Consider the following 23,134-nt stretch of genomic DNA (forward strand, 5'->3'; position numbering starts at 1 on the left):
AGGAACAATGTGGAAGCACACATGGACACAGTCACATACACAGATATTCACACCATTGCATGGACACAAACAGACACACACAAATCTATTTTTATTTATACTTGCCTGTCTCTCTCTCTGTGTGTGTCTCTCTCTCTATCTCTCTCTCTACAGTGGGGAGAGTGGTTCTGGGAAGACGGAGGCCTGTAAACACATAGTGAGACACCTGGCAGTGAGGTCCAGCCCCAAAGGCTTCTCTCTTGAGCCCAGGATGAAGCACGTGAGTGTGGGTTACTCTACACAGACTGAGCACCTGGCCCTGGTTGTCCTAAAACGATTCATCCTCTCGGAGGACAATGGAAGTTGAATAGAAAATGTTCACTGATGAAGGCTTCAATGCTGAGACGCAGGTTTTTATAATAAAAAGCCATTTTCCATTGAACTTCTATTGTCTTCCAAGAGTGGCTGAATATTTCTCACACTTCCGGTACGTGCTTTCTTTCACGCACCTTGGTTGGACTGTGATAGCGACTGACCTTTGTTCTCTTTATCACCAGACACACACAATATCAGAGAGGGTAAACAGGCAGGCAGGCAGACAAACAGGCAGCCAGACAGACAGGTAGCCTGTCTACCTGTCTGCCTGTCTGTCTTCCTGCCTGTCTGCCTGTTACAGAGTCCCTGTGGTGTAGGGGTTTGAGATATGTATTCACGGACCAAATGATCTGTGTTAGTGCAGTGGTCTGTACATGAAACCCCTAGGTTGTTACAGGTTCTTTTATTTCCTTGATCGCCATCACTAGGTTCTGTATGATCACTCAGGCCCATTGTGTTTGTAATTGACCCATACAGAGAGAGCTTCTAAATGCCACCGGCCAAGTATTCAGTCTGGAAGGGTTCTGTGGAAAGTGTACTGGGCGTCAGGTAGCCTAGTGGTAGAGCATTGGGCCAGTAACCGAAAGGTCACTGGTTTGAGAAATTGAGAAATCAGTTTGTGTGCCCTTTAACAAGCCACTTAACCCTAATTTGCTCCATGGGCACCGTACTACTATGGCTGACCCTGTAAAACAACATAGAGGAGTACAATGGGCAGGAAATGACCATAGCAACCATTATATGAGCAGCCGTTATGAACAGGACATTGTTTGAGAATGTTTTATTCTCAGTGATCAATTGCAATGATACTGTATTATACCAGTCTGTGTGGAAGCATCGGATTAAAAGAGCACTTTAGTAAGATGAAGGACTACTGTTATTGCATTCAACCTTACACTGACATATTGTCAGAAACCGCATGGTTTTATGTAACATCCTAGCATGCATGGGAATCATTATTGCAGTGAATGTTTGAAGATGAACACTTTCCCACTATTTGATAATCCTACCAGAAGTCCCTATTATAAAAAAGTACACTCTTTCATTGGACTAACTGTGATGACATTAACATACAAAGCATCATTGTTTAACAGGGAAGATAGAAAAGCTGTTGCTTGTCCATAGTGGAGCTGTGTGTACGCAGACAAAGTCATGGTTTGGTGGTAGATAATATATCTGGGTCAACTCTTACTCAGAGCACAGAGGGACAATGTCTGACACTCAGTCAGTCGGGCTATATTGCCCTCTGGTGGTGAGAAGTGGTATTGTGACAGTCAGTATTTCACACTCTTGCACTCGCTTCAGTGGACTTCAATAAACCAAACGAGTACATCAATTCACATTAATTCGATTGTGCATCTATGAACATGCCATCACTAATGCATGTATTGCTTCATACTAATGTTGTAAAAGACCATTGTAGCTGGAAACGGCTGATTTTTGTGGAATATCTACATAGAATAAATAAAATAAAATAAATAAAAAATAGGCGTACAGAAGCCCATTATCAGCAACCATCACTCCTGTGTTCCAATGGCACATTGTGTTAGCTAATCCAAGTTTATCATTTTAAAAGGCTAATTGATCATTAGAAAACTCTTTAGCAATTATTTTAGCACAGCTGAAGACAGTTGTTCTAATTAAAGAAGCAATAAAACTGGCCTTCTATAGACAAGTTGAGAATCTGGTGCATCATTCGATTCGATTACAGGCTCAAAATGTCCAGAAACAAAGACCTTTCTTCTGAAACTCGTCAGTCTATTCTTGTTCTGAGAAATGAATGCTATTCCATGCGAAAAAATTGCCAAGAAACTGAAGATCTCGTACAACGCTGTGTACTACTCCCTTCACAGCATAAACGGTCTCTAACCAGAATAGAAAGAGACGTGGGAGGCCCCGGTGCACAACTGAGCAAGAGGACAAGTACATTAGAGTGTCTAGTTTGAGAAACAGACACCGCACAAGTCCTCAACTGGCAGCTTCATTAAATAGTACATGCAAAACACCAGTCTCAATGTCAACAGTGAAGAGGCCCCTGGGGATGCTGGCCTTCTAGGCAGAATTGCAAAGAAAAGCCATATCTCAGACTGGACAATAAAAAGAAAATATTAAGATGGGCAAAGAACACAGACACAGGACAGAGGAACTCTGCCTAGAAGGCCAGCATCCCGGAGTCGCCTCTTCACTGTTGACGTTCAGACTGGTGTTTTACGGGTACTATTTTATGAAGCTGCCCATTTTGAGCCTGTAATCGAACCCACAAATGCTCAGATACTCAACTAGTCTAAAGAAGGCTAGTTTTATTGCTTATTTAATCAGAACAACAGTTTTCAGCTGTTCTAACATAATTGCAAAAGGGTTTTCTAATGATCAATTATCCTTTAAAATTATAAACTTGGATTAGCTAACACAACGTGCCATTGGAACACAGGAGTGATGGTTGCTGATAATGGACCTCTTTACGTCTATGTAGATATTCCATAAGAAATCTGCCATTTCCAGCTACAAAAGTCATTTACAACATTAAGAATGTCTACACTGTATTTCTGATCAATTTGATGTTATTTTAATGGACAAAAAAAATGTTTTTCTTTCAAAAACAAGAACATTTCTGAGTGACCCAAAAATTTGGAACGGTAGTGTACATACTGAATAAAAAATATTAAAGCGTTATGCAACAATTTCAAAGATTTTACTGGGTTACAGTTCATATAAGGAAATCAGTCGATTGAAATAAATTAATTTGGTCCTGATCTATGGATTTCACATGACTGGAAATACAGATATGCATCTATTGGTCACAGATATCTTTAAAAAAAGAGAGCGTGAATCAGAAAACCAGTCAGTATCTGGTGTGACCACCATTTTCCTCATTCAATCCAACACATCTCCTTCACATAGAGTTGATCAGGGTGTTGATTGTGGCCTGTGGAATGTTGTCCCACTTCTCTTTAATGGCTTTGTGAAGTTGCTGGATATTCACGGGAACCTGAACATGCTGTCGTACACGTCAATCCAGAGCATCCCAAACATGCTCAATGGGTGACATATCTGGTGAGTATGCAGGCCATGGAAGAACTGGGACATTTTCAGGTTCCATGAATTGTGTACCGATCCTTGCAACATGGGGCCGTGCATTATCATGCCAAAACACGAGGTCATGGCGGCGGTTGAATGGCACGATAATGGGCCTCAGGATCTCATCACGGTATCTCTGTGCATTCAAATTGCCATCGATAAAATGCTATTGTGCTCATTGTCCGTATCTTATATCTGCCCATACCATAACCCCACCGCCACCATGGGGCACTCTGTTCACAACATGGACATCCGCAAACTGCTTGCCCGCAGGTGATCTGCCATACAGGTGATGTGAGGCTGGTTGGACATACCGCCAAATTCTCTTAAACGACATTAGAGGCAGCGTATGGTAGAGAAATTAACATTACATTCTCTGGCAACAGCTTTGGTGGACATTCATGCAGTCAGTACGCCAATTGCAAGCTCCCTCAAAACTTGAGACATCTGTGGCATTGTGTTGTGTGACAGAACTGCACATTTTATAGTGGCCTTGTATTGTCCCCAGCTCAAGGTGCACCTGTGTAATGATCATGCTGTTTAATCAGCTTCTTGATATGCCACACCTGTCAGGTGGATTGATTATTTTGGCAGAGGCTCACTAACAGGGTAACACATTTGTGAACAAAATCTGAGAGAAATAAACCTTTTGTACTGATGGAAAATGTATTTTATTTCAGCTTAAGAAATGTGGGACCAACACTTTACATGTTGCATTGATATTTCTGTTCAGTGTATATACTGTATATTTAGTCCAGAAAGGAACACTGTCTATATGGGTAGTTGTATGGTACAGTATATTATTATTATTATTATCATTATTATGGTGTGATTTCAGTGCCAACAGAAATTGTAAGTTGTGGTGGCTTGTAGGTGAACTGTATCCTGGAGGCGTTTGGTCATGCCAGTACTCCTGTGAATGACAACTCCAGTCGCTTCATCAAACTCCTCAGTTTGCAGTACTGTGACAAGAGAAGGACACTACTCAGAGGTACACATACACACAACTACAGCTTTACCCAGGGGGCAGTGCTATAACTAACAAAGGGGTTTCAGAACTACACCACTCAGTGTTTACTCAGATGGATAATATCCTGGCAGTATTGAAAGGAAGTTTGATGTATGGCCAGCAGGGGGAGGTATAACTCTATGAGTAAACCTGTCGACCTTCAGTCTGTCATCCCCTTTGAACCACATTGAGGTAGATAGATTTACTCATACGTAATGGCTGTGTATGAAAGCTGCATTTTAATTAAGGTCACTCAAGATTGTTGTTTGAATAATTTGGTCTGTGGTCTGTGTTTAAGAATCTTGAGCACACATTGGTATCCTAATGGATAATTCTCGTAGGATTGCAATGGGTGTGTAGGTTTACGTAGGTGTTTATATACTGTACATTAGGTGTGTGTGTGCCTACTGCTGGTTACATTTGGTTTATAGCTTATTGACAGAGCATGTGTTATTATATGGATTACATTTTGTGTGTGTGTGTGTGTGTGTGTGTGTGTGTGTGTGTGTGTGTGTGTGTGTGTGTGTGTGTGTGTGTGTGTGTGTGTGTGTCTGTTTAGCGCGGATATACACGTACATGCTGGAGAAGTCCCGGGTGGTCCACCTGCCTAGTCAGCAACACAACTTCAACATCTTCTACCTGATGGCTGAAGGCTTGTCGCCTGAGGAGAAGTGTGCCCTGTACCTCAACAACGTCCTAGCTCACAGGTCCGTACCTCAGCAACGTCCTAGCTCACAGGTCTATACCCCAAAAACGTCCTAGCTCACAGGTCCGTACGTCAACAACGTCCTAGCTCACAGGTCCGTACCTCAGCAACGTCCTAGCTCACAGGTCCGTACCTCAGCAACGTCCTAGCTCACAGGTCCGTACCTCAACAACGTCCTAGCTCACAGGTCTATACCCCAAAAACGTCCTATCTCACAGGTCCGTACCTCAGCAACGTCCTAGCTCACAGGTCCGTACCTCAACAACGTCCTAGCTCACAGGTCCGTACCTCAACAACGTCCTAGCTCACAGGTCCGTACCTCAACAACGTCCTAGCTCACAGGTCTATACCCCAAAACGTCCTAGCTCACAGGTCCGTACCTCAACAACGTCCTAGCTCACAGGTCCGTACCTCAGCAACGTCCTAGCTCACAGGTCTATACCCCAAAAACGTCCTAGCTCACAGGTCTATACCCCAAAAACGTCCTAGCCCACAGGTCCGTACCTCAACAACGTCCTAGCTCACAGGTCTATACCCCAAAAACGTCCTAGCCCACAGGTCCGTACCTCAACAACGTTTTAACTCACAGGTCTGTACGTCAACAACGTCCTAGCTCACAGGTCTGTACGTCAACAACGTCCTAGCTCACAGGTCCGTACCTCAACAACGTCCTAGCTCAAAGGTCCGTACCTCAACAACGTCCTAGCTCACAGGTCTGTACGTCAACAACGTCCTAGCTCACAGGTCTGTACGTCAACAACGTTCTAGCTCACAGGTCCGTACCTCAACAACGTCCTAGCTCACAGGTCCGTACCTCAACAACGTCCTAGCTCACAGGTCTGTACGTCAACAACGTTCTAGCTCACAGGTCTGTACGTCAACAACGTCCTAGCTCACAGGTAATAAGGCCAGGCAGGTTACAGTAATATAGGAAGACATCTAGATAAACACATCAACACCAGTCCTTCCTCTAGCTAACAGGTGACTGGGGGTGGGGGTGGGGGGATCCCATATCTCTGGGTTTCCACTGATAGTCCAGCCACAAAGTCAAAATGGGCTATATATTTTTAAAAAAACGAATTAAAACAAAAATGTGCTTTTTGGTCTTCATTTAAAGTTAGGGTAAGGCATAAGGTTAGAAGTGTGGTTAAGGTTATGGTTATGGTTGGGTTTCAAATCACATTTTAAATAAGTTTGTAGATATAGAAGGGGGTTATGACTTTGTAGCTGTGGTAAGTAGTGTGGTAATCCAGATTGACCACATTTCCTCTCTAAAATGAGTGTCTGTATTACACACGCACACTCATGATTTAGATCCCCATGGGAGATACTACGTTCTACAAACTCAGCATGAGAGCGAGAGTTATCGAACATGAATAAGGTCAAAGTGTGTGTGTGTGTGTGTGTGTGTGTGTGTGTGTGTGTGTGTGTGTGTGTGTGTGTGTGTGTGTGTGTGTGTGTGTGTGTGTGTGTGTGTGTGAGACAGAGCGAGAGAGACACACGCATGCGTACATTCAGGCGTGTGTAGTGCGTGTCAGTATTGCATAACCCCCCTGGAAACTCAGTCAAATATCCAGTGACCTGGATGGGGTGTTCTGGAGCCTGGTAAACACGCTACAGCCCCTGACTCAATGCTGAAAGTGAGTGATCAAAAGCCCTTCAACACTAGCCCATTTGGGGACCCCTCCTTTCTCCCCCTCCCCACCCCCCAAGACATCCCACCAGAGGTCTCTTCACAGTCCTCAAGACATCCCACCAGAGGTCTCTTCACAGTCCCCAAGACATCCCACCAGAGGTCTCTTCACAGTCCCCAAGTCCAGAACAGACTATGGGAGGCACACAGTGCTACATAGAGCCATGACTACATTGAAGTATATTCCACATCAAGTAACTGATGCAAGCAGTAGAATCGTATTTAAAAAAACAGATAAAAATACACCTTATAGAACAGCAGGGACTGTGAAGAGTCACATACAGGCAAAGACACATGATAACATACACACTATACACACATGTACTCATGGATTTTTGTATTGTAGATATGTGGTAGTAGATTAGTGGCCTGAGGGCACACTTAATGTGTTGTGAAAAGTGTTATGAAATGTAATGTCACGTAATATGTTTAATTGTATATAACAGGCTTTATGTTGCGGGAGCCGAGGAAGAGTAGCTGCTGATTTGGCAACTAACAGAGATCCTTAATAAATACAAATACAAAATACCCTTCCTTCCTCTGGAGGAGATTGCTCTGACTGGTTAAAAGTTACTCTGCTTGAGAACACCTGCTAAACATGATTTAAATACATTTGACATGCTCTAAAATGATGTGTATGTTTTGTTTTTGTTTGGAGTGGCTGCAGATCCAAGTTCTCTGGACCTCTCTCCCAGACAGCTAAACGTCCGAAGCTTCTACACGTGCAGGATTCTGTACTTTATACACAGTCTCTGCTCTACTCGTTTGGCTGCTCAGCTGGGAAATATTGCTTGTTTAATAACGTTAATAACATTAAACGAGATGACATAATGATAGTATTCTACATAACAGAACCAAATATAATAGCGTAGTATAATGTTACTGTCAGACAAAATAAAAAATTGTAATGAGATTTTAGGGTGATTCTGCAAATGGTCCCATATAATTAATCAAGTTCTACCGGTGAAACGTCCGTGCAGCATCTTCTTATGAATGCCACCCATTTGAGTTATCGACAGTGTTATTTGGAAAGTAGCCTACAGTGGTGTTTTGAATTATGTACAGTGTGCAAACTGTAGAGCAGATGGTGTTATCAAACTGTAGCATAAATGTGTTTTGTTTCAATCAAAGCACATACACTGTGTGGACACCTGCTCGTCAAACATCTCATTCCAAAATCATGGGCATTAATATAGAGTTGGTCCCCCCTTTTCTGCTATAACAGCCTTCGCTCTTCGGGGAAAGCTTTCCAAAGATGTTGGGACATTGCTATGGGGACTTGCTTCCATTCAGCCCGAAGAGCATTAGTGAGGTTGGGCACTGATGTTGGGTGATTAGGCCTGGCTCACAGTCGGCGTTCCAATTCATCCCAAAGGTGTTTGATGGGGTTGAGGTCAGGGCTCTAACAAACCATTTCTGTATGGACCTCGCTTTGTGCACAGGGGGGATTGTCATGTTGAAACATGAAAGGGCCTTCCCCAAACTGTTGCTACAAAGTTGGAAGCCCAGAATTGTATAGAATGTCATTGTATGCTGTAGCGTTAAGATTTCCCTTCAGTGGAACTAAGTGGCCTAGCCCGAACAATGAAAAACAGCCCCAGACCATTATTCCTCCTCCACCAAACTTTACAGTTGGCACTATTCATTCGGGCAGGTAGCGTTCTCCTGGCATCAGCCAAACCCAGATTCATCCGTCGGACTGCCAGATGGTAAAGCCTAATTCATCTCTCCAGAGAACACGTTTCCACTGCTCCAGAGTCCAATGGTGGCATGCTTTACACCACTCCAGCTGATGCTTGGCATTGATCATGGTGATCTTAGGCTTGTGTGCGGCTGCTTGGCTATGGAAATTTTATGAAGCTTCCAACAAATTGTTCTTGTGCTGACGTTGCTTCCAGAGGCAGTTTGGAACTCGGTAGGGAGTGTTGCAAACGAGGACAAACAATTTTTAAGCGCTAAGAGCTTCAGCACTCGGCGGTCCCGTTCTGTGGGCTTGTGTGGCCTACCACTTTGTGGCTGAGCCATTGTTGCTCCTAGATGTTTCCACTTCACAATAACAGCACTTACAGTTGACCAGGGCAGCTCTAGCAGGACAGAAATTTCACAAACTGACTTGTTTGAAAGGTGACATCCTATGACGGTGCCACGTTGAAAGTCACTGAGTTCTTCAGTAAGGTAATTCTACTGCCAATGTTTGTCTATGGAGATTGCATAGCTGTTTGCTCAATTTTATACACCTGTCAGCAACAGGTTTGGCTGAAATAGCTGAATCCACTCATTTGAAAGGGAATCCACATACTTTTGTATAGTGTATTTTGCCTAGTGGCATATTTTTGCCGCATGAGCGAAAAATGCCACCATTGATGCAATCAGCCTAAAATCTCATTAGAAATCAGGTGGTGTTTTTTGTCTTCCACTAACATTATACAATGCTATTATATTCCTTCTATAATTATAACATTATGTGATCTTGCACACATTGATTCAGCTTTGATCTAACTTTATTAAACGAGCACCATTTGCCAGAGTAGCTTTTTCTCTGTAGAGCAGAGCCTGTGTGTGAAGTACAGAATCCTGCACATGTGTAGAAGCTTCGGACATTTAGCTGACTGGGAGAGAGGTCCAGAGAACTCGGATCTGCAGCCACTGCCTTTTTTGTATCAGGTCCATAATATGTCTGTAGTCCCTCATCGATACAGTGCAGTATGTTTATTATGTGCGAACTCTCTCCTCTCTCTCTCTATGTGTAGTTATCTGAGTGTTCTCTCTGTACTGTAGTTTATAATGTCTTTAATGTAGAGCACGATACGTTGATCTGTCTAGTATCTATCTCCCTAGATACCTGACTGCTGGTTCTCTCTGCACTTTACTGTACTGTACTGCATCATTCTGTAGAGCATGATAATTGTCCCTCACTAGTCTGTGTCTCTCTAGGTACCTGAGTGCAGGTTTTCTCTGTGCTGTAGTTTATCATCTGTAGTATATGTTGACTGTCTCTCTGTGTGTCTGTCTCTCTCTAGGTACCTGACTGCAGGTGTTCCAGCAGTAGATTCCCCTCCTGTGGCCACTGCCTCAACTCAGAGTAGAGACCGTCTCACTGCAATCAAACAGGCCCTCAGAGCACTGGGCTTCAATAAACTGGTATGATTACACTGTGTGTGTGTGTGTGTGTGTGTGTGTGTGTGTGTGTGTGTGTGTGTGTGTGTGTGTGTGTGTGTGTGTGTGTGTGTGTGTGTGTGTGTGTGTGTGTGTGTGTGTGTGTGCTTATCTGCATGTGTAATTTGCCACACACATGGTATGTGTGTATATCTATCTAGTCAGTAGGGTCAGTGGGTGCACATACCTTGTAAGCAGGCTTGCATGTGACGATCACACGTGGTCCTGCATGTTAGTATACTATACTGTATGTACAGACTGTACTGTCCCTTGTCTGGTATGTGGACAGTCTGAGTGTGTTCTCAGCACATTATAACCATCTATTTATAGGCTCCAGTCAGCATCTGTCAGCAGTGAGTGACACCATCTCACCTTTTAATCCCACCCAGAGCCAGCAGCTTATACTGTAGGATGGTGGCAGGGGGCAAGGGTACTTCCTGGGGGAGAGGGGGGGGGGATTGACATGGGGAGAGAGGGGGGGGGTAGAGGCGGGGGATGATAGAGAGAGTGAGACAGAGAGGGGGTTAGAGAGAGAAAGAGAGAGAGAAGAGAGACTACCAATGGGTGTCTCTAAACTCTTGTTGGGGGATGACTGACAGCCTAGACCCAAAGGTCAATCCTAATTAAGAGCCTCTATCGGGAATGTCTTCTCCTCCCCTACTGCAGGACTCTATACAATGTAGAGAGAGGGAGAGAAATGAGAGACATAGGCTCTTAATGAGGATTGACCTTTGGGTCTAGGCTGTCTGGGACTCTGGGCTGTCTCAACAAGGTATGAGTGTCAGACTGCGACTAATAACTGGGTTTATCTCACTGAAATCAGCTCCTGTTAACACAACACACACACACAGGGAGGGAGGGAGGGAGGGAGGGAGGGAGGGAGGGAGGGAGGGAGGGACAAACAACGAGTGTGTATGGCCATATTAGATACAAATATTTCCCTCAGATTACACAGACCCATAAAGAATTTGAAAACAAATCCAATTTTGATAAACTCCCATATCTACTGGGTGAAATACCACAGTGTGACATCACAGCAGCAAGATGTGTGACCTGTTGCCACAAGAAAAGGACAACCAGTGAACATATGTTTACATTGCCAAAGCAAATGGAAAAGACAATAAACATGAGGGAAATAATTAATGGAAACATTATTAAACTTTACACTCAGAAAAGTGTTAAAAGTATATAGACATTTCAAATGTTATATTATTGGCTATGTACAGTGTTGTAACAATGTGCAAATAGTTGAAGTATGAAAGGGAAAATAAACACATAAATATGGGTTGTATTTATAATGTTGTTTGTGCTCCTCTGGTTGCCCTTTTATCATGGCAACGGGCCACACATCTTACTGCTGTGATGGCACACTGTGGTATTTCACTTAACAGATGTGGGAGTTTATCAATGTTTGATTTGTTTTCGAATTCTATGTGGATCTGTGTAATTTGGTCATACATTGGGCAGGAGGTTATGAAATGTAACTCAGTTTACACCTCATTTTGTGGACAGTGTACACATAGCCTGTCTCTCTCGAGAGACAAGCTATAGCAAGGCAGGCTATAGCAATATGTCTCACCATAGCAAGGCTATGCTCACTAAGTCTGTACATAGTCAAGGATGTTTTATTTTCTTCTGTGTACTCTCTGTTTAGAGCCAAATAACATTCCAATTTGCTCTGTTTTTGGGTTGATTCTTTCTAGTGTGTGAAATAGTTATCTTTTTGCTCTCTCTCTCTCTCTCTCTCCATCAGGAAGTGGACAGTGTGTTTATGCTGCTGTCAGCAGTGCTGCATGTTGGGGACCTGTGCTTCACAGCCCTGACAGACGCTGAGATAGCCTACCCCTCTGACCTGCAGCTGCTGGAGCGAGGTCAGCATCACCCTCGTCACATGACCTTGGCCAACGCTCTGCACTGACACCAGGCTGACAGCAGAGGGAGAGGGGAGGGGGGTGAGAGAAAAGGGGAGTTGGCGAGAGAGAGAAAGGTGGGCAGAGAGAGAAAGAGAGAGGGCGAGAGAGAGAAAGAGAGGTGGGCAGAGAAAGAGAGAAAGAGAGAGGGAGAGAGAGAAAGAGAGGTAGGCAGAGAAAGAGAGAGGGAGAGAGAGAAAGAGAGAGGGAGAGAGAGAAAGAGAGGTGGGCAGAGAAAAAGAGAAAGAGGGAGGGAGAGAGAGAAAGAGAGGGGAGAGAGAAAGAGAGGGGAGAGAGAGCTACAGTTGTAATTGTGCCCATCCTCTTGTTTACATCAGCTCTGCTGCAGTCTCCTCCTCTTCCCTCCCCTTTTCTGTTTTTCTCTCTCTCTCACTCCTCCCACTCTCTCTCTCTTTCTCTCACACGTACACATTCTCTCCCATTCTGTTATGTATTTGCAGTTGGTGTGTCAGACACTATAGCTGTGTGTTAGACAGCTATAGTCACCTGCTTGGTAAACCCCTGTTCCCGCTCAGGCCGTTACCATTTTGAGAAGAGGACCCGTTACCCCCTATATTGTACAAACACAAACACACACACACACACACACACATACACACACGCTACATTACACAACTACACACGTGTTACCGTGACCCATTGACCTCACAGAGAGGGTAAAAAAATCACGTCACCCCCCCACACCAAAACAGGGCCCTGTTGTCAAGGAGATGTGAGGTTATTGGGTTTCTGAGTTCCTGTCACCCTGTTTATGTGCCTGTCCGTGTGCCCTGATTCCAGGGATGACTAAGCACTGCCAGCATCACTGATTAAGTAAGTAGTATTGACTTGTGGCGGAGATTGACTCGTCACGTCGGCTCAGTGATGTCACAGTGAATCATGTAGGCTGGAGCGAGAAGTGTGTTTGTCATAGTTTGACAAGTCATATTTTGAACTGTTTTGTCACTCTATGAGTGAGTGAAGGCTTTAAATGAGTATGACTTTCTCACCCCATCAGTATCTCTGTTTTCTTCTCTTTTATCACCTTACATATTCACTTGTTTTTGCTCTCTTCACTGTCTCTCTCTTTCCCTCTCTCTCTCTCTTTATCTATCCCTCTCTTTCTCTCTCTACTCTCTCTCATTCTCTCTCGTTCTGTCTCACTTTATTTTCTCCCTCTCTCTCTCTACCTTTCTTTCTCTCTCTCTCTCTCTTTCTGTTTCTTTCCCTCTCTCTTTCTCGCTCTCCCTCTCTCCAATTTTATCTCTCTCCCCCCTCTTTCTCTCCACTCTCTCTCATTCTGTCTCGCTCTCTCTGTCTGTCTCTCTCTCTTTTCTCCCCCTCTCACCCCTCTCTCTAGTGTCTGGAATGCTACAGGTGTGTTCTGATGACCTGAGTTCTGCCCTCACCTCTGATGTGCAGTACTTCAAAGGTAACCCCTCACCCTCTGTCCTCATCCTTTCCCCAAACATTGATTGACTTCACAATACCCCTAAACACACAGTACCTCCCAACTCTAAGCTGAAGCTAAGTTTTCTCTTTCAGGTGATGTCATCACACGCCGCCACACGGTAGAGATGTCAGAGAACTACAGAGACCAGCTGGCTAAGGCCGTGTACGGACGACTCTTCAGTTTCCTAGTCAACAACAGTAACTACTACCTGCAGGGACAGGACCAAAGCACGGGGTACGGCTACATCCAAATATGTGTGTGTGTTAAACGCTACAAAGAATTCATTGGCAGCCAGCACAGATACCCATTAACAACCATCATCACAGACTCAACAGTAGCAATGTCAACAGTAGCACACACAAGCCCTTCAGAAAGACAACAGCAATAATATCACTCATGACACATAGTTTACACATCAAGGTTCAATAGTTTACATTTTATGTACACACACACACACTCACTCACACACACACACACTCATTCACTCACTCACTCACTCACTCACACAGACACACACACTCACTCACTCACACAGACACACACACTCACACACACACACACAGGCACACACTCACTCACTCACTCACTCACACACACACACACACACACACACACACACACACACACACACACACACATTCACTCGCTCACTCACTCACTCACACACACACACACACACACACTCATTCACACATTCCATCACTCACTCACACACTCACACACACACAGTAAAAACAGAGAACATATTTTAGTTTTATAATTTGTTCTGTAAGTGATTTTTACAAGAGGGATTTGATAATAGTAAACAGTTTATTTTGGAAATTGCAGGCCTACTATCGTGTGTGTGTGCACGCGTGAGAGCGAACGTGTGGGTTACATGTGTGTTTGTGGTAATCTGATCTTTCCCCCATTCATCCTTCTCTCACAGAGATCCAGCACTTGAGATTGGAATCCTGGACATTTTTGGATTTGAGGAATTCCAGAGGAATGGATTTGAGCAGGTACGTTCATTCCACAACACATATTTTCACCTCATTCCAATCTTTCCCTATCTAAGGTAGGTCTGTGGTATGGCTCTAGTATGACTGAGATATGCTCATGTCAGAGACAAGAGTGAAATTCAAGGGCAGACTGATTTACTGTCATCCTTACGGTCTGTGGAGAAGGTTTTATTAAAGGTATCAACTAGCGAACTGTATATCAGATCAACAGAAAAAAGTGTTCCAAATTAGGCTTTCTTCGGCTGTCCCCATAGGATAACCTTTTTTGGTTCCAGGTGGAACCCTTTTGGTTCCATGTAGAACCCTATGTAGAAAGGGTTCCACATGGAACCAAAAAGGGTTCTACCTGGAACCAAAAGGGTTCTACATGCAACCCAACCAAAATTCCAAGGGTTTTCCAATGCGGACAGCTAAAGAACCCTTTAACCTCTACGGGCCACGGTGGCAGTATTGAGAATTTTGAAAAAATATGTGCCCATCATTTTTAACTGCCTCCTACACCAACTCAGAAGCTAGGATATGCATATTATTGACACATTCGGATAGAAAACACTCTGAATTTTCTAAAACAGTTTGAATGGTGTCTGTAAGTATAACAAAACTCATATTGCAGGCAAAAACCTGAGAAAAATTGATTTAAAAAAATGAGAATTTTGTGGCTGTACTATTTAGTGTCATTGTTTATTAGATACCATAGTGAGAAAGGATTCAGTTCGCAACTCCTACGGCTTCCACTAGATGTCAGCGATCTTTATAAAGTTGTTTGAAGCTTCTATGATTAACAGGGAGCAAATTAGAATGCATTGAAGTTGACGTCCGTGGGATGTCGTCACTTCCATTATGGCTTGCACCTGCGCAATCATGAGACACGAGACATTTTAAAAAAACGTTTTTCTAGACACAGGTGAGGTCGGGTTGAAACATTACTGATGTTTCACGTTAAAAATGGCTCTAAAGATTGATGCTAAACAACGTTTGACATGTTTGAACAAACGTAAATAGATTATTTTTGTAACTTTTTTAACTTTTCGCCGTGACTTCACACACCCCCCCCGCGCTACTTTTTAGTAGCCACCGAAGCGCTAACAACATGGAACAACTTGGAGTTATTTGGACATCAATTATGAACTTTGTCAAAAGAAACCACATTTGTTGTGGACCTGGAATTCCTGGAACTGCCAATGGATGAAGATAATCAAAGGTAATGGATTATTGACAATAGTATTATTGATATTACATGGTTACAAGATGATGCTAAGCTAATTAGGCTAGCTTATTGTTCTTAGCACAGCACCCGGTTTATTGCAACTTGTGATTTCCCAGTAAAGTTATTTTGAAATCTGGCAAGACAGTATCATTTACGAAATGTTAAACTATAATTATTTGAATGACAATATTATAATTTACCAATGTTTTCGAATAGTAATTTTGAAAATTGTAACGTTGTTCACCGGAAGCATTTCAGAGAAGAAAAAAATCAGAATTTCACCGCTACTGTAAAATGCGGTTTTTGGATATACATATGAACTTGATGGAACAAAAAATGCATGTATTGTATAACATAATGTCCTAGGAGTGTCATCTGATGGAGATTGTCAAAGGTTGTTGCATAATTTTAGCTGGTTTCTGCTTTTGGTGACGCCTGACCTTGAATTGAAAATGGATGTTTGTACTTTTGTGGCTATGTACTGTCCTAACATAATCTAACTTTATGATTTTGCCGTAAAGCCTCTTTGAAAATCGAACAATGTGGTTAGATTAAGGAGATGTTTATCTTTTAAATGGTGTAAAATAGTTGATTGTTTGAGAAATTGAAATTATTAGATTTTTGATGTTTTGAATTTCCAGCCTTGCTAGCAATCCCGTCTCAGGGTTCATTGCTAACCCGTGGCCTCAACAGGTTTAAGGTACTAGATAGCACCTTTTGTTCTGAGTGTATGGTTAACCCTTTGAGACCAGAACCACTGGGCAGTGTTCATTTTCTAGCAGGGTTGATTCTGTAGTACAGTTAGTGTTGTGTTGTGTAGTAAATAAATGAGATGAGGTCTGTTGTTATTCAGTGCGCTGATGTCGTCCTGTCCTCAGCTGAACTCCACAGCAGACACAATGCCTGTCTCTGTGTCACCCCTGGATTAGGCCCACAACAAATGGCCTGTTTGTGTGTGTGTGTGTGTGTGTGTGTTTCTGTGTTTCTGATTCATTACAGCGTTTTTTTACTGCCCATCTCTTCCTTTCAGCCCTGTTGCTCTCTCTTCTTGTTCATAAACAAGATAACTATATCAAGCATCTAAAACAAAGGAGGGCCAAGGCTCTTCATAGAATGAATTAAAATGTCTTCATGGCATGTTCACTGGAAACAAAGTTTAAACACTCCGGCGCGTTTCGGCTGCATGGCCTTCATCAGGGAGTACAACTATGATAGTACAACGTCCTCTTTTGAACAGCTTTTTCCAATCAACCCTGATTTGAAGAGGGAGTGGTTACAGAATTCATGAGACAACACCTAGTAAGCAATACTATACAAGAAGTTATATTCTCCTTTTTTTATGACCAATTTACCCCTTTTACCAAAGAGCATCTTCTGTCTACCAAAATCTACTATTGTGTACCTTAACAGCTTCTATCTACCAAAATCTATTATTGTGTACCTTAGCAGCTTCTGTCTACCAAAATCTACTCTTGTGTACCTTAGCAGCTTCTGTCTACCAAAATCTACTATTGTGTACCTTAGCAGCTTCTGTCTTCCAAAATCTACTATTGTGTACCTTAGCAGCTTCTGTCTACCAAAATCTACTATTGTGTACCTTAGCAGCTTCTGTCTTCCAAAATCTACTATTGTGTACCTTAGCAGCTTCTGTCTACCAAAATCTACTATTGTGTACCTTAGCAGCTTCTGTCTTCCAAAATCTACTATTGTGTACCTTAGCAGCTTCTGTCTTCCAAAATCTACTATTGTGTACCTTAGCAGCTTCTGTCTTCCAAAATCTACTATTGTGTACCTTAACACCTTCTGTCTACCAAAATCTACTATTGTGTACCTTAACACCTTCTATCTACCAAAACCTACTATTGTGTACCTTAGCAGCTTCTATCTACCAAAATCTACTATTGTGTACCTTAGCAGCTTCTATCTACCAAAATCTACTATTGTGTACCTTAGCACCTTCTGTCTACCAAAATCTACTATTGTGTACCTTAGCAGCTTCTATCTACCAAAATCTACTATTGTGTACCTTAGCAGCTTCTATCTACCAAAATCTACTATTTGGTACCTTAGCAGCTTCTATCTACCAAAATCTACTATTGTGTACCTTAGCAGCTTCTATCTACCAAAATCTACTATTGTGTACCTTAGCAGCTTCTATCTACCAAAATCTACTATTGTGTACCTTAGCAGCGCTTCCCTTCTTCTTTTTTCTACAACTATATAAAGCAATCGCAAACTTTTTACTTCATAATTATCAGCTAGCTAAATCTAGTCTAGCTAGATGGCTAGTTTAACATGTAAAAAAAAACAATAAACTAATGTTGTTATGCAAGGAAGATGGCCAATGTTGGCTACAAATTATTTGCGGGTAGCTACCTAGCTGCCAATTCTTTGTCAATTAGCCTGCAGTGGGTATTTTATACTCTTAGAAAAAAAGGGTTCCTGAAGGGTTCTGCGGCTGGCCCACTAGGAGAAGCCTGTTTGATTCCAGGTTTAACTATTTTGGGTTCCAGTTAGAACCCTCTGTGGAAAGGGTTCAACATGGAACGTTAAAAAAGGGTTCTACCTTGAACCCCTAGGGGTTCTTCAATGGGTTCTCCTATGGGGACAGCCAAATAACGTTTTTTGTTCTAAGAGTGTAGGCAGTTAAACATGCCAAAATGAACACAGTATGTACACTGAACAAAAATATAAAAGCAACATGCAACAATTTCAACAATTTTACTAATTTACAGTTCATATAAGGAATTCAGTCAATTGAAATAAATAAATTAGGCCCTAATCTATGGATTTCACATGACTGGGCAGGGGTGCAGCCATGGGTAGGCCTGGGAGGGCATAGGCCCACCCACTTGGGAGCCAGGCCCACCCACTGGGGAGCCAGGACCTGCCAATCAGAATTAGTTTTTCCCCACAAAAGGGCTTTATTACAGGTGAAGAAGCCGGATGTGGAGGTCCTGGGCAGTCGAGGTTACACGTGGTCTGCAGTTGTGAGTCCGGTTGGACATACTGCCAAATTCTCTAAAACCATGTTGGAGGTGGCGTATGGTTGAGAAATGAACATTACATTCTCTGGCAACAGTTCTGGTGGACATTCCTACAGTCAGCATGCCAATTCCACGCTCCTCAAAACTTGAGACATCTGTGGCATTGTGTTATGTGACAATACTGCACATTTTAGAGTGGCCTTTTGTTGTCCCCAGCACAAGGTGCACCTGTGTAATGTCATTCTGTTTATGCCACACCTGTCAGGTGGATGGATTATCTTGGCAAAGGACAAATTCTCATTAACAGGTATGTAAACTAATTTGTGCACAACAATTGAGAGAAATAACGTTTTTGTTCATATGGAACATTTCTGGGATCTTTTACCTCAGCTAATGAAACATGGGACCAATACTTTACATGTTGCATTTATATTTTGTTCAGTATGTTTAACATATCAAGATAAACTATTTTAGTCGGGCAACATATGACATGTAAATGAGCAACATTTCATTCTGAAGTCAGAGTTCTTTTCTCTCTTCAGCTCAAAACCAGCCACCATTGTTTTCAAGAACGGTTGTGACATTGGTGGTTGTGATGGTTGCGGCATGGGAATATTTCAGTTGAAACTTGCATCGATTCATGCTTCGAAATGTGTACAAATGAAGTACGCATCCAAAAAGTGCCCTATGTGCTCCGTTTTGCATACTTTCATTTGAACTCATATTCTCACCGTTGTGTGCTCCAATTTGGGTGCTCGGAGCATGGCAGTATGCATATTGAGATACACCAGGTATGTGTGTTGTGTTCCTCAGCTAGGATAGATCATCATGTCCCCAGCAGCACCAAGCCCATTGAGCAGAGTGGTCCAGAGAAAGTCTCTCAGACAGGGCTAAGAATGTACTGATTGAGGGAGGGCAGGCCTTAGTCCAGTTTAGCAGATGAATCAGTACAGCTTAACATGTAGCTCAATACCATCACCGTGTTTCACCGTGTCTCTATTGATCTCTACCTGCACAGCCTGAAGACAACTGGCCTTGGGACGTCCCAAAAACAAAGTGGTGGGAAGGTGTGTGTGTGTGTGTGTGTGTGTGTGTGTGTGTGTGTGTGTGTGTGTGTGTGTGTGTGTGTGTGTGTGTGTGTGCGTGTGTGCGTCTTAAAAATGGTAAGATGTCAATTGCTTTTTTCCTCTTCAGCATGTTCTCTAATCTAAGCGGAATAGAGGGATTTACTGACCTAAACTTTCAAGGACATCTGAGAAAGAGAGAGAGAAATGGGTAGAGAGAGAAAGAGAGACGAGTAGAGAGGAGGAGAGAGAGAAATAAATTAGATGGGGGGGAGCGAAAACAAAATGTTAAAGCGTCCCTACCTTCCTCCATTCTCTGTGATTCCTCGTTCCCCAGTGGGTTTGTTCAGGTTTCTGTTATTCAGGTCGGTGTTGGAGGAGCCCCTTTCTGTTAATGAAATCTAAACACTGGGTCACACTCATTACACTCTGGAGAGATGGGTGTTAACTGAACCAACAGCATCAGTGTGCATGGCACACTCACTCACATGGTGATCAGGGTCATTACAGTGGCATGGGCTTGTTAATTAGAGTTGTGCTCATTAGGGCTGTATTGTACCTGCTCAGCTTTTCCTTAATGAGTTCATGCTTTACAGACTTCACCACTGCTGGGACTGACTGTCCGACGCTGTCATAGACGGCACTCATGGACAAGAGAGTAGATATTGAAGGAAGGAAGACTACAGAATAAGTCTAAAATACAAGATAGACTAAATCAAATGTAAATTGTAAATTAAATAGCCACAATTAAATGATGTCTGTTGATTCTGACATATCGTTGTGATATCCTTCATATACACTCATAAGAAAATGCAGACACACACAAACACATACACTGTCACATCCTGACCATAGAAAGCTTTTATTTTCTATGGTAGAGTAGGTCAGGGTGTGACTGGGGGGTTAGTCTAGTTTATTATTTCTATGTGGGGTTCTAGGTTTGTTTTTCTATGTTGGTGATTGCGTATGATTCCCAATTAGAGGCAGCTGGTAATCATTGTCTCTAATTGGGGATCATACTTAAGTAGCATGTTTTCCACCTGTGGGTTATGGGATATTGTATTGTGAGTAAGTGTATGTAGCACCTCTGTAGTCACGGTTCGTTTATTGTTTTTGTTAAGTTTCACTATTAATAAATGATGTGGAACTCAACATTCGCTGAGCCTTGGTCCGTCTATACACACGAACGTGACATACACACACAAACAACGTTACCTCCTCCTACCTCCATATGTTCTGTTCTGTGTTGTTCACTGAGCTGTAGGTTCATAGTTCATAGTTCAGTTCATGCGGTAGTACTGAGTGTTCTGTTCTGTACTGTTCCCATGGTGCCAGCCAGGCTAGGAGATGAGATTGGTTCACTACTCATTGCTCCATATGCTGTTCATATCCAAATCAAATCAAATTGTATTTGTTACATGCTCCGAATACAACAGTGAAATGCTTACCTACAAGGCCTTAACCAACAATGCAGTTAAAAATATATATTACAGAGGCGGTGAAAATCAGATTTTTTTTCTTCCCTCAAATGCTTCCGGTGAATCAGCGTTACAATTTACAAAATTACTATTAGAAAACATTGGTAAATTATAATATTGTCATTCAAAGAATTATAGATTAACATCTCGTAAATGCTACCGCATTGCCAGATTTCAAAATAACTTTACTGGGAAATCACACTTTCCAATAAACGGGGTACTATGCTAAGAACAATAGGCTAGGATATACAGGTTAGCACCATCTAATATCAATAATACTATTGTTAATAATCCCTTACCTTTGATTATCTCCATCAGAAGGCACTTCCAGGGATCCCAGGTCCACAACAAATGTGGTTTCTTTCGACAAAGTTCATAATTTATGTCCAAATAACTCCAAGATGTTCCATGTTGTTAGCGCTTTGGTAGGCTACTCAAAAGTAGGGCGGGGGGGAAAGTCACGACGAAAAGTAAAAAAATAAAAAATCTATTTACGTTCGTTCAAACATGTCAAACGTTGTTTAGCATCAATCTTTAGGGACATTTTTAACGTGAAACATCAGTAATATTTCAACCCGACCTCTCCTGTGTCTTGAAAAAAGTTTTTGAAAAATGTCTCGACTCACATGAACGTTCAGGTGCGCGCAATAATGAAGTGACGACATCCCAGGGACGTCAACTTCTCTTCATTCTCATCCGGTCTCTGTTCATCATAGACGCTTCAAACAACTTTATAAAGATCGTTGACATCTAGTGGAAGCCGTAGGAAGTGCGAAATGAATCCTTTGTCACTGTGTTATCTATTAACAATGACTCGAAAATAGTACAGCCACAAAATTCTCATTTCCTGGTTGTATTTTTCTCAGGTTTTTGCCTGCCATATGAGTTTTGTTATACTTACAGACACCATTCAAACAGTTTTAGAAAATTCAGAGTGTTTTCTATCCAAATCTGTTAATAATATGCATATCCTAGCTTCTGAGTTGGTGTAGGAGGCAGTTAAAAATGGGCACATATTTTTTTTTAAATTCTCAATACTGCCTTCTAGCCCCAACAGGTTAAAGACCTTGAAAAGAAAGTAACAAATAATTTAAAGAGCAGCAGTAAAATAACAATAGTGAGACTATATACAGGGGGTACCGGTACAGAGTCGATGTGCGGGGGCACCGGTTAATTGAGGTAATGTGTACATGTAGGTAGAGCTATTAACAGAGAGTCGGAGCAGAGTAAAAGAGGGTGGGTGGGGGGTGGGCAATGCAAATATCCATTTGCATTGCCCTGGGTAGCCATTTGATTAGCTATTCAGGAGTCTTATGGCTTGGGGATAGAAGCTGTTTAAAAGACTCTTGGACCTAGACTTAGCGCTCCTGTACCGCTTGCCGTGCGGTAGCAGAGAGAACAGTCTATGACTTGGGTGTCTGGAGTCTTTGACCATATTTTTTAACATTTTAGTCATTTAGCAGACGCACTTATCCAGAGCGACTTACAGTAGTGAATGCATACATTTCAAACATTTCATACATTGTCTTTTTCCGTACTGGTCCCCCGTGGGAATCGAACGCACAACCCTGGCATTGCAAACACCATGCTCTACCAACTGAGCCACACGGAACCACCGCCTGGTATAGAGATCCTGGATGGCAGGAAGCTTGGCACCAGTGATGCGCTGGGCCGTACGCACTACCCTCTGTAGTGCCTTGCGGTCGGAGGCCGAGCAGTTGCCATACCAGGCAGTGATGCAACCCGTCAGGATTCTCTCGATGGTGCAGCTGTAGAAACTTTTGAGGATCTGAGGACCCATGCCAAATGTTTTCAGTCTCCTGAGGGGGAATAGGTTTTGTCCTGCCCTCTTCACGACTGTCTTGGTGTGCTTGGACCATGTTAGTTTGTTGGTGATGTGGACATCAAGGAACTTGAAGCTCTCAATCGGCTCCACTACAGCCCCATTGATGAGAACGGGGGTGTGCTCGGATCTCCTTTTCTTGTAATCCACAATCAACAATGAGTGTACAAAACATTAAGAACACCTGCGCTTTCC

At 42.7% G+C, this 23,134-nt stretch overlaps 1 protein-coding gene across 1 annotated transcript in view; it reads left to right on the top strand.

Annotated features, from left to right (window-relative positions):
• Positions 1 to 23,134, top strand: part of LOC115160538 (unconventional myosin-XVI-like) — a 143,276-nt gene that overhangs the window by 116,611 nt on the left and 3,531 nt on the right. Inside the window, exons 14-21 of the mRNA XM_029710704.1 lie at positions 154 to 259; positions 4,306 to 4,423; positions 5,001 to 5,148; positions 9,861 to 9,981; positions 11,750 to 11,867; positions 13,267 to 13,338; positions 13,452 to 13,593; positions 14,288 to 14,360. Coding sequence (XP_029566564.1) covers positions 154 to 259; positions 4,306 to 4,423; positions 5,001 to 5,148; positions 9,861 to 9,981; positions 11,750 to 11,867; positions 13,267 to 13,338; positions 13,452 to 13,593; positions 14,288 to 14,360 — 898 coding nt within the window. The remainder of the gene's footprint in view (positions 1 to 153; positions 260 to 4,305; positions 4,424 to 5,000; positions 5,149 to 9,860; positions 9,982 to 11,749; positions 11,868 to 13,266; positions 13,339 to 13,451; positions 13,594 to 14,287; positions 14,361 to 23,134) is intronic.

Source organism: Salmo trutta, chromosome 24 (genome assembly GCF_901001165.1).
Source record: "Salmo trutta chromosome 24, fSalTru1.1, whole genome shotgun sequence".
NCBI lineage: Eukaryota > Metazoa > Chordata > Actinopteri > Salmoniformes > Salmonidae > Salmo > Salmo trutta.